The following is an 18,603-nucleotide window of genomic DNA, read 5'->3' as shown; positions in this document are numbered from 1 at the left end:
TGCATTCGGGTCATTTCCAGACCCACCCCCAGGAAGCATCTGGGACTGCTGTGCACTGCTCATGCACTATGCAGTGAAAAGATAGCCTTTCTCTGTAAGACTCTGGAAGTCTGTGTATAGAAGGGAGACTAAATACACAGCAGGCTAGGTTACCTCTGCAGAGGTTAACAGTCTTTGTATGGGGACTGGGCAGAAACGTGGTGCCTGTGGTCCCAGCTCCCTCGGAGGGCTGCAGCTCATGGGGCTGGCTGCAGAGGGGCACCTGCTGGTTGCTCCGTCCTGTGAACAGCCACCACTGGAGTGGTTCCCTTTTATCCCTGCGGCATTACAGAGCCGTCCAGCATAGCCTTCCCACCAAGGAGAGCAGGACAAACGCAAGAGTGAATTCTTACATGGCCACTGCCAGTTTGGGCAGCTTTTTTGTATTTCTGTTTTTGTTTTTAAAGACCAGTTATTAGGGCAAAGTAAGTACCATAGGCTTCACTTGTCGCTGTTCACTGTTCCCTCTGCAGCAGGTTAGCCAAGGCAAAAACAACCTGTCTGATTCTACTAATGTTATTTTTTTTGTGGTGTGACTTTTTACCTGCTGTGTTTCTAATCCCAGGCAATATAATGTTCGTTATCGGGAAAAGGGGGAATCAGCAAGGTGGGATTACAAGCAGGTGCCTCACCGGCGGGCGCTGGTGGAGAATCTGATGCCAGATACCATGTATGAATTTGCTGTCCAAATCTTGGAGGGAGAAAAGGAAGGCAAATGGAGCGTGTCTGTTTACCAGCGGACCCCAGAAGCGGGTATGTATTAAGAAGATCTTTGGTGTGATACAAGTTTTGAGGATTTAAGCTGCAAAATAGGGCTGGCTTGAGGCCTAGCCAGGACCAGCAGGAAAACAAAAACAGCCTTGATTCTGCTGCCTGTTTCCCTGTAGCAGGTTCTGGTGAGCACATCCAGGGCTGCTATTGTGGCAGGGTTAGAGCAGGTGAGAGATCGGTATGGGTATTTCTGGGGCTAAATTCTGGTAATTTCTAAATTCTGCCTCTACCACTGAGAAGACTTAAGTTTTGGTACAGTGAAGAGAAGTGATCTATAACAACCAAATTACAGCAGCTTTCCACTCAGCTAAGCCACAGTAGCAGTCTTGTGCAGACAGCCTGTCTCCAAAAGCATGGAGTAAAATTTCATGATGGGGACTGTGTACAGAGATCTAATATAGGCACATGTGGATCTGAGCCATTTGTATACTTCAGTTTTTATCTTCAAAATGGTCATATAGAAAGTTCTGCAATGAGAAGAAGGAGCAAGAAGTATACGCCATGTGAGTAAGCTTTTCTTAGTTGCCTCTTCTGCCTGTGGCTGTTTCACAGCTCCTGCCAGTGCACCTGAAAATTTGGATGTTTGGCCGTTAAAAGGCAAACCGACCTCTGTCGCGGCATCCTGGGATGCTCTTCCAGAGAGTGAAGGAAAAGTCAAAGGTAAGTTATCACCATCGGTTTTTAACCCCTGCAGGGAGTTCTTCTTGAAACCAGGCTGTCACTCTGCAGGAAGCTGGAATGAGCAGGGATTTGTCCACACATCATTGCCGACTATGCCACGACTTTGTTAAAGATTTACACTGGAGCAAGATGTTTCTTGTTTCCAGCCCAGCTTCAGCTTCTCCATTGTGCTGTTGGGAAGCTGCTGCCTTGTGCCCAGGATGCCACAAGGCTTCTTGGGGTATCACAGATGCGTACTTACCCTCTCCTTCTGTTAATAAGCAGGTCGAAGTGGAGCTCCAGAAGGAAATTTCCCAAAGGATTTAGGAAAGTTAGGTGAAGAAGTAAGTTAGGAAAAGTTGGGTAACTGCCAAGAAAGTGAATGGGTTTATGTTTTATTATATTTCTAATTTATTGTGGAATGAAAGCCTCTTCTTAAGAAGCAAACACAAGCAGTGATTTCAGCACTTTTCACGTATCAGCCCCATGTACTGTAGCATTGCCATATGTGGCTGTATTGCTAATTTGTCAGTGGCAGATTACTTGCATAAGATTTAGAAAAATCTTTTATGATTTTCTTTTCCTTTTTCCCTCCAAAAATGAACTGGCTGTTTGGTTCCTCCCATTCTCCCACGATTGATAAGATTGTGTTCCTGGGTCACACAAGTTTCTGGAGGTGCCTCATCAGTGCTGTAGGATCTCAGGATTTAAAAAAACATTGGTGTGAAGAGGGAATTATACTGTGTCAGCATAAAAGACCTGCTTTATGTATTCATCAGGGTGGTGGTGGAGTTTTTTCCTCTTTGAAGTCAGTAGGAGTTTTGCCAGTTGCTTCAATGGAGCTGCAATTGGGTCCAAGAATTATTATTTCTTAAAGCAGGGTCTTTCAGGGACATTATCTGAAATTTAAAATCTGCTCCTAATTTTGAGCAATCCATAACCCTTTGTCCATATTTGTCTGTTGTTTTTTAGATGATTGGTCTAGAGCAATCATTTTAAAGAGATTTGATATTCAAAGGTTGAACACGTATATATGTCTAATATGTTCTTAGGAGGTTTTTTGAGGGTGAAGTATGACAGGAGAGGGCTTCTTTTTAAACAAAATAAATGGCATGAATGATATTTACACTGGCTAAATGAAACCACTGAATTAGCACTTCATAGTCAGTGTTGATAGCATGTGGTAATCAGGAATTTTTGTGTTTTTGTTGATTTGTTTTTCAAACTTGCCCTAAATTGCCTTCTGATAGCCATTTGAAAGCTACCAGAAGTAACGCCAGCGCCTGTGCAAATAAAAGTTACTGCAGTGTACCCATCATATATCATCCTGAATAGCTATTATATCTTAAAACAGAAACACAAAACAGAAAACAAAACTCAGCATGCTTTCTAATACTTTGATCTTTCTTTTTACTGTTCAGTAAATGCATTTGCATGTAGAAGAATTGATGATTCTTCATCTTGGTTTTGATGACTTATGCTTGGCTTATTTCTTAATGCAATGAATAGAGGCTCATTTTCAGAAGAAATGTAATTTTCCTGTTTTAATGTTGTTATTATGTTCTAGAATTTTCTTTGTTCAGAGAGAGGAAAGTGGCAGCCCTTGGAATTTATTTTCAAAGTCCTGTTTGTGGCTGATGTCAGTGCCTCTTACAGAGGACTCGAAAGAAAAGGAAGCCTGCACGTCACTAAAATCTTACCTACACTGTAAAATACATCTCTTTGAGAGTATAATGGGAAAACTCCTCTTCATGCTTACAATTATTTTCATAAAGGTGAAATTTCCCTCAGTATAAAAAGCTATTATGATGCATAGGTACCACTGTAATCCTGAATTGAAATGTGAGAGCAGGGTAAGCATCTTCAGTAGCAACAAGGCCTTGCCTTGCTCTCTGTGCACTGGTGCATGCCCCTGATATAGTTAATAAGCACAGTTTGTCTGACAGTGAAGATTTTAATTTTTTTGGACAGATGTGTTATTGTTACCATTTGATAATATGCAGTACCAGTATTTCCTGGTGGAAGTACTTTTTAGGGAAGAACCTCAGATCATCAAGGCATGAGTTTTACCTACTGGTCTGTAGTTTACAATTAAAAGCCAATGCAGAAACCCCTGTAAGCAACGGCTAAGCTGGAAACATTTATATTTGACTGCAGTGATATTGTTCACATGCATAAAGTAAATGCTTTGGTATTTTCATAGGGATGTCCTTCAGGCTCCAGCACTGCTTAGGAATGAGTATATGGACCATTAATGCTGGTAGAGTCTCCCTAGAATGGACTGACAGAGCTGCTTTTGCATGATTGGAGTCTTAAAAATGTAGTGTAATTAGAACTGTGTCAAGGCTCTCTTGAAAATGCCACCTGATTTTAATACTGGTGTCTTGAAAGTTAATTATGTGAATATGCCATTTTGATCTTCTTCCAAATAGTTTCTGTGGGAAAGAAAGATTTTTAACATTCTTGTTTGCTGTGGACATAGTTACAGTCAGTAACACAGTTGTGCATTATCCGTCTTTGGAGCAAGTGATATTTTGGAAGAATATTCTCTGGATTGTGTGTTGTCGTTCATAAATATCTTCGTTACTAATCAGTAGGTTCAAAACTTTTATTTCCATGGGGAAATCTAAAATCTGTTCACACTCCAGCAGTCATAGTAACGTGGGTATTCTTTTTGTAATAATCCACCCTAGTGAGTATTTATACCATCTTTCAGACTGTATTTCCAAAATGAGTAGGACAGTTTGTATTTTCTTGGCAATGTTCATGTATGTTTACTGTCTTTGATACATTTTATCTTGTAGGTTTCCTACATTATTTTTGATTTAGGACAGTTTATTTTTTCAGAGGACTGATGTTTTCCTTGATTAGTTGGTGTTCAAAAACAAAAAGTGGTCTACCAATGCAGCAAGCCAAACTGCCTGGCAGTGCTGGTGCTGTAACTTTCTTATGTCTCCCCAAACACCTTCTGTCTGAAAAGCATGGCCATTATTGGGGCTCTTGGTGGTAACACTTCACACAGATAGGGACTGTTGCCTATGTATTATTAGAAAGGTATAGGTAAGGTCTCAGTCTTTAGCTCATTGATGTGGTATACTTTTGTCTATTAAGATGAGCAAATGTTTATTCAACTTACCAATATGTATATCATGTCTTTATACTCCAGCTGTTGACTCGACGTGCATTGCTAGTGTATTAATCTTAGTAATGCACGTTCTAATTCATCCTACCCATACAGTCTGTCCGCTGGAAACAGGACTGTTTTCAGTTTCCTCCTTCCAACCGTCTGCCAAATCATTTCAGAATACATTCTTTCATACGCCCCGGCTCTCAAGCCATTTGGAGCAAAGTCCATCACCTACTCTGGAGCTACAACATCAGCCATAATTGATGGTCTGCAGTCCGGGGAGCGCTATATTTTCAAAATTCGTGCAGCAAACAGGAGGGGACAAGGTCCTCAGTCTAAAGCCTTCAGTGTTGCCATCCCAGCAGGTAAGCATCATGGCCTAATCTGTCCATTCATGCCTTGGTCCCAGTTATGTTCATTCTTACTGACTTTTCTTAGCTTCCTCTGTGCTCCATATAACCAGTGTGATTTTGCTTCCTTAACACTGTTCTGATAGCTTTTCCTGACTATATTGTCCAAAGAGATGCTTGTAGATAAGCATTCATCACTCCACAGCAATTAAAAAGACATTTAATGGATATTTCAACATTTTAAATAAATTGTTATCATACCCTGTTTCACAGTGTGCTGCATGAATATGGTGTGTGCTCTTCTTGTTTTCCAAAGTCCAAAGAAAATGATATCTTGTTTCTTTAGTTATACTATTCCTGACCACTTCCACTCTTCAAAGTTAGTCATTTACTTCCCTTCGACCTTATTCAGACTTCTTGCTCTTGCTTCTTGCAAAAAGATGCTGTTGTGGGGGCAGAAAATTTACTGAGTTAACTAAAAATGTGAGCCATATCCTCAGATGGGATAACACAGCATCAAGCCGTCAACATGACTAAGCTCTGCTAGAGATTTGGTTCCACTGATATGATGCTGCAATCCCTGCTTTCACATGTTTTATTTTAATTGCTCTGTTTTATGCAAGTTATAATAATCCCATAGAAGTTGGTTAATACAGAAACAATTATTGTCCCATATTCTCATATGTAACCTGGTTCTTGCTACCTCACTGTTTTCTCTTCTTGGTCAGTTTTTGTGCTTCTTTTGTTATTATGAATAAAGATTGTCTTTTCTTTTTTTTTTTTTCCCCAGATGTTCATGAGGATTCAATTGCTCAGCAACAAGCAAATATTCAAGATAATTCAAAGGCTAAAAAAACTGGAAACTCTGGTTCATCTTCTTCTCAATCTTCATCTGTTTCTTCGAAAATCCAGCCATCACTTTCCTCTAAGCATTCCTCTGTTCATTCACCTAGTGTTAGTAATAAGAAGAGTCTTCTTTCTGAATATAAGAATAAACTGTTGGCTGGAGGAGGAGTCCTGAGTAAATCTGAGTTACCTTCCAGAGAGTCAGATGAGCTGGAACCTGATCTCCAATCCACCGAAGTGACAGATGATCACGATTCCTCCCATGAAGCTCCAGCACCACCAAAAGCCCAGGATCAGAGAAGTGTTGTTAGACCTTTGCCCCCCAGTCGGCCGGTCCACCCTGTCCTTGCTTCAGGGAGGACCCCTGTTCGAACCCATGCATCAGAGGGGTCACGACAGACAAGCACAGGTAAACGTGAGCCACTAGCACTGTTACCATCCTCAACACAACGCTCTTCTGCCTCTTCTGTTCCTAAGTACACAGATAATGAAACAAAGCAACTGAGGCAAAGCAACGCTAATATTCCTTCTCCTAAAACCTCTTCCCATGCTCTACCTGCCAAAAATAATGATCTTGCTCGTGGTAGTTCTGTCGAGTATGACAGTGAAGAAGCAGAGGGCAGAGCAGAACAGTCCAGTTCTAGACTGCAGCAAACGAGGCTTCCCTCAGCCTCCAGTTCTCACATGTGGGAAGATTCGAAATTAGCTGCTGTGGCAGTCTCATCGAGGTCTGCTGTTTCTGGTCACACTTCACCTCACTCTCGCTCCTTCACTAGTGCCAGATCTGATGGAAAGGATGGTGATAAGAATTATAGTGAGGACTCACAAGATGAAAAATCTTTGTCTCCAGCCATTGCACACAATCCCACTCTATCTGCTTCCAGGCAGTCTTCTTCAGCAATCTATTCTAAGAAAAGAAATACTCACACAGATTCCAATTCTCACCTCAGAGACCCACACGGTGAAAAGTCACCCCACTCTGACTCAGAAAAGCATCAAAGTAGAGCAGCTGCTCCAGAAAAGCGTTCTGCTTTTCAATCTCCTCTTTCCAAACATAAGCCTGAGGAGCAGGACAGTCGAGAGGTGAAAGAAACTCTTGCTCAGTCAAAGTCAAGTTTGTCTTTGCCTAAAAAGACATTCCCCTCTCATCTTCCATCGCAGAAGAGCTCCCACTCAGAGGCTCCTCAGAGGGCACAAACCAGCCCATCCTTACTTCATTCTAGGGGCCGGCGTCTCCCGTCTCCCGTCTCATCCCAGAATAATGAAGAATTGCAGGAAAATGAGGATGAGGATGGAGCAGAAGATAGTGACAGAGCAAGCAGCCACTCTGTATCTCCTAAAGAGGTCTCCACTTCTAGGGGATTACCTGCCTCTTTCTTTCAGAGAAGCTCAAGTTTGTCCCTATCAAAGCAACAGCAGCCAGGTTCTCAGGCACCTTCCTACAAATCAAAACTTACTCAGCCAGACTCCAGTTCTGCCAGCAATACAGTAAAGGACAACCAGTATAATCCAAGGTTGTCATCCCCTTCTTTGAGACAAACTCGTCCTTCATTACCTACTCGTTCAAGGGTTGCTACAAGAACAGTGCCCCAAACGGAGAAAAAATACGGCCTGTTGCCATCAAAAATATCCAAACTTGAACTTCCTCAGAAAGTTCCTTCCTTCTCTTCATCTAAATCTCGTCAGTCAGATTCTAATGAAGAGGATGATTATTATAGTGAATATGATCAGAAAGAATTAGAGGAGAAATCCACATCACCTTTGGCAGAAAAATGGTCACCTTCTGTTTCTAGAGGTGACAAAAACACATATGATGACACTACTAGCAATAGAAGGAAATCTATGGACACTATTCTACCTCACAAAGTAAGATCTGAAGAGGAAGAGAAGGAAAAAACTCCAACATTACAAATATCTTCTCCTGAATCACCAGGCAACTCTGCTATAGCATCACGGATTCCTCACCCCCCTAACAAACATAGCCCATCTAAACCAAGCTTTGTTTGGCCACATTCTTCTGCATCTACAACCACGCACACTGTTTCTCCAACAGTTTCTTCTTCCACTTTGTCCCCTCGCCAGCGACTACTGAACTCCAGATTACGGAGCCCTTCCCAACGGCAATTTGTTAGACCTTCTTATAGGCAAGGTATGTTGTCTTTGTTTTAGTAATCTCACTATACTGAGTTTTTCCTAACATCAGCCATTAGATGAAATGGAAAGTCCTCCCTCAGAGTGCAGTTTAAGTTATTTATTATAATATATTAGCTTTAATTTTGGTGGTCTATGCTAATAGTTTCCAAACCAAATTCATCATGGCTGCTTTGCACCGTATTGGTGACATAAAGCAGTCCTATGGACAAGTTGGGTAGAACCAGTGAGGCCATGTTTCCATCTTCACTGCAGTAAATAGCGTGCTAAGCATACTGATGAATCTAGCTTTTTATGTGTAGTCAGATTCAGCAGTGACGTTATATGTTGGCTTTAATGTTTGAATATTGAATACAAATTGTGAGAAACTTCATAATGACAAAACCCTGAATATCTGCAAGTGTTACACAAAGTTAAGAATCACTAATGGCCATCATTTTGTAACCTGTACAGCTGAAATACCTCCATGGAACTTGTATTTAACAATACATTGATAAGAGATATTGCATTTCTTTGGGTTTTAAGATGTGATTTGCAATATGTGGAGCTTTCTTCAGAATAGTGTGTTTTCTTCTCTATTTCAGGTTATAATGGCCGGCCAAATCTTACAACAAAAAACGGAAATGGAAAAATAGTACCTGGTAATAATGGAAAACCAAGTGGACAGAGAATAATCAATGGCCCTCAAGGAACAAAGTGGGTAGGGTGACCTTTTCTGCAAATTCAAGATGCTTTGGCCTTTTGTTTTGCTTACCTTTTCTTTATGAAAAGAAACAAGAGTGTCCCTCAGTCAAAGAAGGTGTAAGTGAGGTTACACTTAGTTTCCACTGTTGTTCCATTTAAATCTAGTGACAAATACAGCATTTCATTCTTTAGACATTTTAAATGGCTGATTTAATGCATAATGGCTTGAATTTTCAACTATAACATTAGTCCCATAGATTTAATGAAGCATTTTTCCTCAAAGTCAATGGAACTTGTGCTCCCAAGTTGCTCAGGACTTGTCTGCCGTGCAATATGAGTGGAAGCTGGCTGGGATAGTTATCGTGGAGTGCATATTTGGCAACGCTTATTCCAGACTGACACTCCAGGGAAAAACTCATGAACAAGACTGTAGAAATGTAAAGTTACTCCACAAGTGTCTTGATGCTTTAAATGCTCATCTTGTTATATTTCGGAATAATTTCCATGGGTTGAGAGGCCTCAAGGTGATATCTTTAAACGTTTTGTAGTTCATAAAGATATGTTTCTAATGATATTTTCAGAAGAGTTCAGGTACTATTAATGGGAAACCCCACTGGGTGTCTAAATGCCCAGATCTTGTCTTTTAAAATCCTTCCCAATCAGTTTGTAACTAACCAATGTAGGGAAGGAGCTGGTGTTTCATACACATTTGTCCAAACATTGAATAGGGTGAGACTATGACCAGTCTCACTGAAGTCAATGGAGCTGTTCACATGGTAGAACGCTACATGATACAAATAAACAGAGGGGCATAAAGACATTCTGTGGCCACTTTAATTTACTAGCTTGCAGTAGATAAACATTAAAATGTGCATCAAGGACAGCATATTCAAGGGAGGGATTTTGAAAAGCATGTCCAACGCCATTTAAATAGACTCCAGAAAGAAGGCTGGAAGGGTCCCTGGGAGGTGTAGGTCTTCCCTCCCTACCCAAGGTAGTGGAGGTTGGAGAGGAGGACACCGCTCCAAGCAAGACCAACATCCTGTAAGGCAAGACAGTCTATATCTTCCTCTGTGTCATCAGCTGCAGCTCGGAGACCTCCAGAGGTGGGGGCTTCCAGACCTCTACAACCGCAGGCAATCTACTGTCATGATTTACTGTCCTCATGCTACGGAGTATTTCCCAAAGCCGAATTTAAGTCCTTCTTGCCTTCCTGAAACTGCTACTATGTCCTCTTCCCAGTGTCCTCTCAACACTTAACAGATTTTGTGTTTTTCTGTTCTATGGCATACTGTATATTAACTCAGTTTAAAACAGTATCCACTTCAGCTATTTTGGGTTGAAGTAGCAATGGGGACTGGATTTTAACTACAGTTATCCCTTGAATTCAATCCAAGCTGTCAGACAGATTTGATTTATGAGACAGAGGCTTTTCATCAGTCTCCTACTCCAATTAAAATCTTAGTTACTTTATTTTCACTGCTGTTTTAATCTAAATGGGCTAGTTTAATTTTTATTTTTTCTGATTGGTAGACTTACTCTTAAATTCCATTTTCAAAAGGACTCAGGGTCATATTCAAACTAGTATTACAGGAATCCAGCTTTGGAGTTGTGTAGCCCAAGAAAATAGAGTTGTTCCTTTGCTCACGAGTCCTATAGTAGGTGATATTAATATGTCTCTTGTGCAACTCTGAAGCCTCGTTCCTGGCAATTAGCCTTCTTATGCAGTGATTTTTTAGAGATTCCTAAACTAACTAGTGATTCACATTTAAAAGTTGCTCTATAGGTGTTGTAGCTATTCCTGAACATCACACTTAAAGTCTGTATTTCCCCAGGAATTCTGTTGCTGTGAAATTTCATTTCACATTCTCTCAGATCAGCTAAATTTGAATCCATCTATTGCTTTTAGATTGTAGATCTTGATCGAGGGTTAGTGTTAAATGTTGAAGGAAAATACCTCCAAGATTCCCAAGGCAACCCTCTACGAGTGAAATTAGGAGGAGATGGACGTACAATTGTTGGTAAGTAGTGGCTTCCTTCTTAAAGAAAAAAATTATCAATTTTTGTGTGCGTGGTAACAGATCCTGATGAACAGTGGGAATAGGTAGGGAGAGCACAGTTCCAGTCCATGAGAGGTGGGGTTACACACACAGCTAGCCATCCTTATGCCACATGGCATGGGACCACTCTGCATGTTTCCCATATTTCTCTCTGGGCAATGCTAGGCAGAAATATGAGATGCATGCCAGGTAGCACATGCCAGGGACCATTAGAGGTGCAAGGACAGACTGCACCTGTGGTCCACAGGTGGCTAGCATTTGAAAAGTTAAGTGCCACCTCCTGGTTTAACTGCACTGGTTAAACCGCACAGTGCTTTCATTGCCCTGGTTCAGCTCCAGTGTCTCCACATTTCTCCAGGACTTTTGGATGTCACGGTGCAGCTAGTCTACTAGATAGACTGGGCTGTACTGGCAGTCATGGTGACAGGAGCTGCCCCACAGCCACCATGCGCAAGCTGGACTCGTGCTCCTGCAGGAGCAAAGGCAAGCCTGAAAGTAATCGCTTGGAGCTGGGCCTTTGAACTAACCCATTCCAGGAGGTGGAAATATTTCAAGGATTGTTTGCTGTATGTGCTGCATGCTACAACCTCCCTATGCCTGGCAGTTTCCTAAGAGCCTTCTGTTGCTGAATGTTTACTGGGGGAAGAATGAGCCCAGCCCTGCCAGTGACAATGTGTGAATTCTTAAATATGCTCCCTCCTCTCAGCAAATTGAAAAGTAGAGCCTAGGAGCTTGTGCAGTGCCAGGCCTGCCGTGACATCCCAGCTGGCTGATGGGCTGTCTCCTAGCACGAGAGGCTCTAGGAATATGTAAGATCTCTGGGATAGGTAGCTGTAGGGTACCCTGTTTTTCCCTTAAATCTCATCTTGGTCTCCATTATTTGGATTTTTTTCTGACCAGTGTCCCTTCCAATGGTGATCAAAATGGAGAGAGGGACTCCTAGTTAAGAGCAGGAGAGTGAGTAGCAAAATACTGACCTCTTGCTGATGTGAAACTCCTGAAACTGCTTGTGTGTTGAAGCACCCAGCGTCTGGAGAAGGCATCCTGCCATGTTTGCCTTACATTTATGAAAGGGATATTTCTTGCTTGGGGTCCAGTCCTCTGAGCTGTTGAATGCTCCAAGCATGCTCAAGTGCAATGCAAGCTGTTTGGGTTGCTGTACCTCGGGTTACCAGAGGGCAGTCAACATGTTGTTGGACCTGACTCTTGCACACAGAACCTAGTCGGCAGGAATCACCAGAGTCCGTTTCAGTTGTATCAGTGTGAGAATGGACTGCAGGATAGATCCAAAATAAGGGTTGGCACTTGTGTATATCTTTCTATATGTAGAGATAATTATTACCTATCAACAACACTGTATCAACCATAAATATGCAATTTTATTTCTGAAATTGTCCACAAATAATAAAAAACTGTACATGTGATTTGTAAAAGCACTGCTGGTTACGTATCAGTCCATCTTAATAGATCTCTTGAATGCAAATTCAGTGCCTGCAGTTAAATTGGTTACCATAAATACTTGCAATATCCAGAACTTGGCTCATACTTTTATTTGCAGTGACAGCATCTTACCAGCTCCTCCCAGTTTTTACTTGTACATGTTTAACATTAAAGAGCAGAATATGAATTCATCATACCTTTCATCAACAATTAAGAGATCAACTTAGATTAAATGCAGGCTGCACATTGTGACTTTGAAGCAAAATCTCCCCAGTCTTCCCAAGAAATGTTTACCAAACTTGATAAAAGTGAACATCCTTGTGGTTTATCTGAGGTTCTTCTGAACCTTTCTCCAGCTTTCCTAGACATGGCTCTTTCCTAGATAATAACCTCTTTCTCTGTCAGCTTAGTTACAGGAGGCTGTGACTCTCAGTGCCCCTGTGGAATCTACTGTTGTTAAATACCATGCTGTAAGCATGAAATGGATTAATAATGAGATTTTTCTTGGTTTTATTCTTTTCTCCTAGATGAAAAGGGTGCCCCAGTGGTGAGTCCCGATGGACTGCCTTTGTTTGGTCATGGCAGATTTAGTAAACCTGTAGCAAGTGCACAAGATAAACCAATAATAAGCCTTGGAGGGAAACCTCTGATTGGTCTTGAAATGATTAAGAAAACAACCACTCCCTCAACTACTACTACAACAATGCCCCCAACAACTACTACAACTACCACAACAACTACTACTACAACTACTACAACTACCACCACCACTCCTGAACCAACCACAACTGAACCGCCCACTGAGAAACCACCCCCAACCTGTCCTCCAGGCACCTACGCACAGTATGATGATGAGGGCAGCTTGATGTTAGGGTTCGATGGCCTGCCAGAGTGCAATGCAGAAGGTAACTTCCTTTTGTGCTGTCTGAATTTTTTTGTTTGTACTGTTTGTACAGTATGATTTCAAAAATGTAAGGAAGAAAAGAATCTACCTTTGAAAAAAGATTTTGGTCCATATGATAACCTAGAAGCTGATATTAGAGCAGCTGTATAAGGGTTGGGGGGGAAAATGGCTTTACATTGGAAAATGTCAGCTTGCCCTCAAGCTCAAGTTTTTCATGGAAATATGTTGATATCCCACATACGATGGGACAGGCTTTTGAAAATGAAATTCTTGTTTTCTTGCCAGCTCTTGGAGACAGAGATTGTCGAGCAAGAATGTAGCACAGCACTGATAAGGCTGGGGAAGGACAGCCCTGGCTGCACATATAGGGCAGAGAGCTGTACATTAGTTCCTTTCTCATCTGAAAATATAAGACTGTGTCGGTGAATGTCATTTTTTCCCTGTTGCAGTTGCACAAGCTTAGGACATGGTGTTCAACTGAAATCCAAAACAAACAAGTATAAATCCACTGGAGTCAGTGGGTGTTGAGCCTGTTTCTACCAGGTTTTACCCTTTCATCACCTGAATGTTGCATTGCAAACCAATTAGCTGCTCATTTTGCAAAACTGCATCAGGGAGTGCTGCTGTAGTTTCTAACCCTTCCATTTGTAGGTAGTCCCCAGCTGAGTCTAGAAATGGGGAATACAAGCAGGAACAAGTATGGCCATAACCTAAACAGGAGGTTGTGCAGTCAGACATCTGCTGGCTGCAGTGGCTGGTTTTAATGGGTAATTAAACCCCCCCTAACCTTTCCCACATCCATCTGTATCTCTGAAGCCAAAGTAGATTTACAGCAGGTCATATAATCTTGGTCTGGGAAGCTGGACTATCAGTTTAAAGAGTGCAGAAGATATGGAAATGTGTGGCTCCGGCAACTGACGGTGAGCCTAAGGATGGCGCCTGTGGAAAGGATCTCAGAAGCAGAAGACTGAAAATTGCCTTACCAGATACACTGGGTAAGAAGTGTGTCAGAGATGTTATTGCCTTGTACTGGTGGAATTACAGTGATTTATAGTATGAATATTTGTCTAACAATTAGCTTCATGTCATGTTTTTGACAGTTTGTATGTATAAAAGTGTGTATGTTTATATACACACATACATATGTATGCATAGATACATATGCATGTGTATGTGCACACATAAATATTTACATATAAATGATGTAGTCATTAAATATTTCTTTGATTTTTTCCCCCTTTGGTTTTCCCTCTTATTAAATGGTCCTAAAATGTATATGCCATACATAGAGTATTTTGGTAGCATCATACAGTAGAGATGTTTTATGCAGTATTTCATTGAATATGGCCAGCTGAACTTTTCAGTGACCATACTGTTTTTAAGTAATGCAGCCAGACCCAATCTTGACACTGATCAGCCTTAGGAATTCCCATGGTATCTACTTCTCTTTTTAGATCATTTTTGTGTGCCAGTTGTTCCTTTTAGCAAGGCCTTAGTTTAGCTTGGCTTACTTCTAAAGGAATTGGCTTTCTGTCTGGTGAGCATTTCTTTTTTCTTCTTATTATCTTCCTGTTCTGTTTACTGCCTTTCCTCACATATTCCTCACTCAAAGATGAGTTGCACTTCTCAGACAACTTGTTTGAGATCTTTGTCTATGTTGCTAGTATACACTGCTCTCCGTCCTGCCCTGAACCCATTGCTTCAGTCTAATGCATCAGAAAACCTTGCAATCTTATGCTGTTACCCAGGTGAGGAAAGGCCTTTCCATTTTAACAATGAATGTCTGCAGAAAAGCTGGCTTTTCTCAGAATGCGCATGTTAGGTTTTTTTCTTGTAAGTGGGATGCAAAACCTGTAGGGTTTGTATCCTTTGCCTACTAAATTTCCCCTTTGAATAGGGAGCTCCTCAGCAGTCAACAAGAATAGGTGTTTGCTTGTCTGGTGCAGCTTATGAAATGTGTCTTGGCTGAATCTGAACGTAGGCTCCAGAAGCTGAACAATAAAAAGCCTTTACCTAGCCTAGTAACATTTTTAGCAGAGGTGTGGGTTGGGGATTTTTGTTGTGATTTAATGAACATTTTAAAACATTCTGCTTGTTTTCTTTCCTTTCTGCCAGCTGGTCTTGCTGAAGCTTTGAACTTTAAAAGAGGCATGAATGAAAATTAGTTTTACACAGGCTGCCTGTTTGGTAAGAACCAAAGAGGTTTAAGAGGTTTTGCCTCTTAAACTGTCCGGCATTTCAACAGCATCTCTGCAAATCCATCAAAGTGGAAGACTGAAAGGACAAGATAGTGTTGGATCTCTACATCTCTACTACTGATGTGCTGTATAGCTTGAAGAATATTAATCTCTACCTGGCAGTTGTTAAAATTTCTCTGAAGAGTAAATATTGTTTTTTTCTTGCCTCTTCTCCTTACTTGCATTGTGGTCATCTGGCCCAACATTTGAGAAATGCAACAAAATAGCCTGCCTGTTCCACAGAGGAACATGCTTGAACCGAAAGCACATTTATGGTATTTATTTAACGATTCCTGTGTTGTTTAATGTATCCATTTCAAAAGGGAAAAAAAACTGCTGCTTGAGCTACCAAAACATTTCATGCAGCTCTCTCTTGATCGTTTCCGAAAAATATTCTTATGTGTCTTTCCTCTCAATCTGAATCTAGAAAATACTCCAGTTCATTTAGGGAAATACCACTTCTGCCAAAGCTTGATATTTTGTCACTAAGTGCTTGACTCCCAAACAGCTGGAGGCTGCAAGTGCCAAAAACACCACCACAAGTTCTACTTAAGCTTTGGCATATTTGTTAACTATCTGGCAGAATATTTGCTCATCCCAGCAGAATTTGTTGTCAGCATTTCACTAGATTCAGCAGTCTTTAACTTTCAGGAAGGAGCTTGGCAACACAAGTGTGATTTGTCAGTGAAACCAACTAAACTTTTTAATGAATTCACAAGGAAAAATGGTGGATTCCTAAACAGTTTTTACTCACATGTGATAAAATAAAGTGATAAGTGGGTAGTCTGCTGCTCTTTCAGGTGTCAAGAGACCATGGCAAACAATCTTGCTGAGACTTAGCTACATTCAGTACAGGCAGTGCTAACTGAAGAACTACTGCAAGAATACTTGAAGCAAGCTGGAGAACCATAACAGGTATAAATGGAGAAAATTATAATGACAGAGCTTTTTTTTTTTGGAAGTACCCCATCGTCATCATGCCACAGCTAATGTAAAGGAACAGAGAAAGAGAAATAGAAGATTATGACCAAGCACAATAATAGACAATAGAAATTATTTATGCTAGACTGTATGTAGACAAAAGGTTTATAAGCTAATAGGTGTGAATGAGTTGAAATCTGCCCATGAAGGCCTCTAGATTTCCTGCACATCTGAGCCTCTGTAAGTACTTGGACCTAAGGAAACATCGTGCTGACCAACTGTGGTGAGAAGATCTGCTGGATTCAAAAAAGGGTCTGCTGGGTCACTCACTAGCCTCACAGAAGTCAAGTGGATTTCCTGCCTAGAATGATCTCCTGAAGAGTTCCTGCAGAAGTCTGCCATGGGAAAATGTCAGATTTTGCTATATGACAGTCTGACTGAATTAACTAATTTCCTCTGCTTTCTAAGCTTATTTTGGCATTTAAATCACTGCTGTTATTCAAGCTGTTTTTAAAAGAAACTTATTGTAGTGGAAAAAAATCAATCTTTGTACATTAATTGTTACTTCTAAATAAAAATATAAAATGCAAAATGCAAAGGTATGGTTCAGATTATGTTTGTGATTTATTCGAAATTGGCAATTGAAATTTTGTAATGTTTATAGTACAGCCTTAATACAAGTAATATTTTTTTTCTGTCATGTAAAGAGCTACAGGAAGATTGTCAGTTTTTATAAAGTATCCTAAGATTGATCTTACCTTTCTCTTACCTTTATTTGCACACTGGCTTCTCCCCAGCCCTGGCATTTAAGTGAAGACTTCTGATTCCACCTACAGTGGGTTCCAACAAAACACTTTTGTATTCTTTGCATTGCTTTTTGAGGCTAGTCTGAGCTTTGTATACCCTCTGGCTTCCCTGAATCAGAGGCCTTTCTCAGAGTGTGTGGGGAAGCCTCCTGAATTTACCACATGAAAGCAAGTGTATCAGGTACTGGATGCATGATCTGCAGAGATAATGAGATGATACATAGGAACAGGCATCTGGGAAGTCTGCGCGTGCATTTGCATTAGTTTTTGGTGTGGATCAGGAGTGTGCTTTCGAAGTGCACCTCACAATCATGTCTGCTTGCCATGCATTCGTTTACCTTATGGAGTGTTCTCAGTGCATGCAAACTGGATTCATTCTGGCTCAAACTAGAGCAGAAGATGTACTTCAGGATCATGTGTACCTGCCCCAATCTGTAATAGGCATTCAGTCCATGGGATCAGATTAGAGCTAGTAAAAAGTAAAACCTCTGCTTCATTTTACAAATATGTTCCTTTTGGGCTGCACTACTTGCAGTCATAGACATAGTAACTCACATGGCTCTGTGGGTTGTTTGTTTTTCATTCCCCTGTAGAAAATATTTGAATAGAGATTTTCAGTTTATTTGAATTGCTTGGTCTATTTTGTGCATATAAATTCCTCATGTAAGCTGCTCCCGAGACTATAAAACATTATGAAATCCCAACCTGAGTGCTACGTGGATGCTGACAGTGCTGCACTTGCTCCAAGAATCCTGTGGCCCAGGGAAGAGTTCCCAGAAGGTCCATTACACTAGATTTTGAGTAGCAGGTCTGAACCCATTTTCCCCCAGCAAAACTCCTGGCTAGTTTCAGTTAGCTACTCATCTGTTCTGAATATGCAGCATGGAATGTCACTGTGTTATCTGGAAACTTGGCAGTTGTCTTATTTCTTTTACAAATTAACTGGCTAAATATTTTTATTTTAAACTTTATTCAAGAAGTATTTTGTTAGGAAGGTGGGGATAAAGCATTGAATTCTTAATAGTATTTTTTCTTTCTTCTTCAGTAGATACATTCTCAGGACTGGATTCAGATGTGACAGCAACTCCGGAGGCATATGTAATATATGATGATGGTACTGTTTGACTGTAAAAGTCTCTTGCAAATGGGATTTTTCTTTTTTAAGTTGAAACTGGGTTATAGAATGCCAGCTGATGAATAGAAGTTTAAGAGGCAGTGGTGAGCTGGAATAACTTTCTGGGGTCATGTGTTACGTGAAGAACAGGGGTTCCCAAGACAACTCTTTCCTGACATGAAAGTCCCTTTACATTACTCTGGCAATCTAAAAGGAGAGCAAAGCCATTGAGAGAAAGATATCCTAGAAATGACTTTTGTGATTTTTTTATTCTACTGACTTGATACTTAGGCCAATATTTAGAATGTGGGAGTAAAAAGGAGAAGATTGACTAAAATCTGCACAATTCCTACACCTCATGTTAGTTACATCCCCATGTAAGTGGAATAGCCTTAGTGCACAGGGCTTTTGCTAGATCTCCTTGTAGGGTTAGTTGTCACCTACAGAAAACAGAGTTGTTTAAGCAGAAAACACTCCAACCAATGACTAGAGT

General features: G+C 40.8%; 1 protein-coding gene across 2 annotated transcripts in view; it reads left to right on the top strand.

Moving 5' to 3' along the window:
• The window catches only part of FNDC1 (fibronectin type III domain containing 1), an 81,624-nt gene that overhangs the window by 39,039 nt on the left and 23,982 nt on the right, over window positions 1-18,603 (top strand). The window contains exons 5-12 of one of the 2 annotated variants that reach the window (XM_064509209.1): window positions 605-792; window positions 1,363-1,470; window positions 4,774-4,962; window positions 5,738-7,942; window positions 8,529-8,644; window positions 10,538-10,649; window positions 12,656-13,033; window positions 18,045-18,110. In XM_064509209.1, coding sequence (XP_064365279.1) covers window positions 605-792; window positions 1,363-1,470; window positions 4,774-4,962; window positions 5,738-7,942; window positions 8,529-8,644; window positions 10,538-10,649; window positions 12,656-13,033; window positions 18,045-18,110 — 3,362 coding nt within the window. Of the gene's footprint in view, window positions 1-604; window positions 793-1,362; window positions 1,471-4,773; window positions 4,963-5,737; window positions 7,943-8,528; window positions 8,645-10,537; window positions 10,650-12,655; window positions 13,034-18,041; window positions 18,111-18,603 lie in introns of both variants that reach the window. The other variant, XM_064509207.1, reaches the window with a different exon arrangement.

The sequence above is a fragment of the Dromaius novaehollandiae genome, chromosome 3 (assembly GCF_036370855.1).
Source record: "Dromaius novaehollandiae isolate bDroNov1 chromosome 3, bDroNov1.hap1, whole genome shotgun sequence".
NCBI lineage: Eukaryota > Metazoa > Chordata > Aves > Casuariiformes > Dromaiidae > Dromaius > Dromaius novaehollandiae.
Note: the sequence above shows the minus strand (reverse complement) of the source record. Positions and strands in the feature narration are given on the sequence as shown.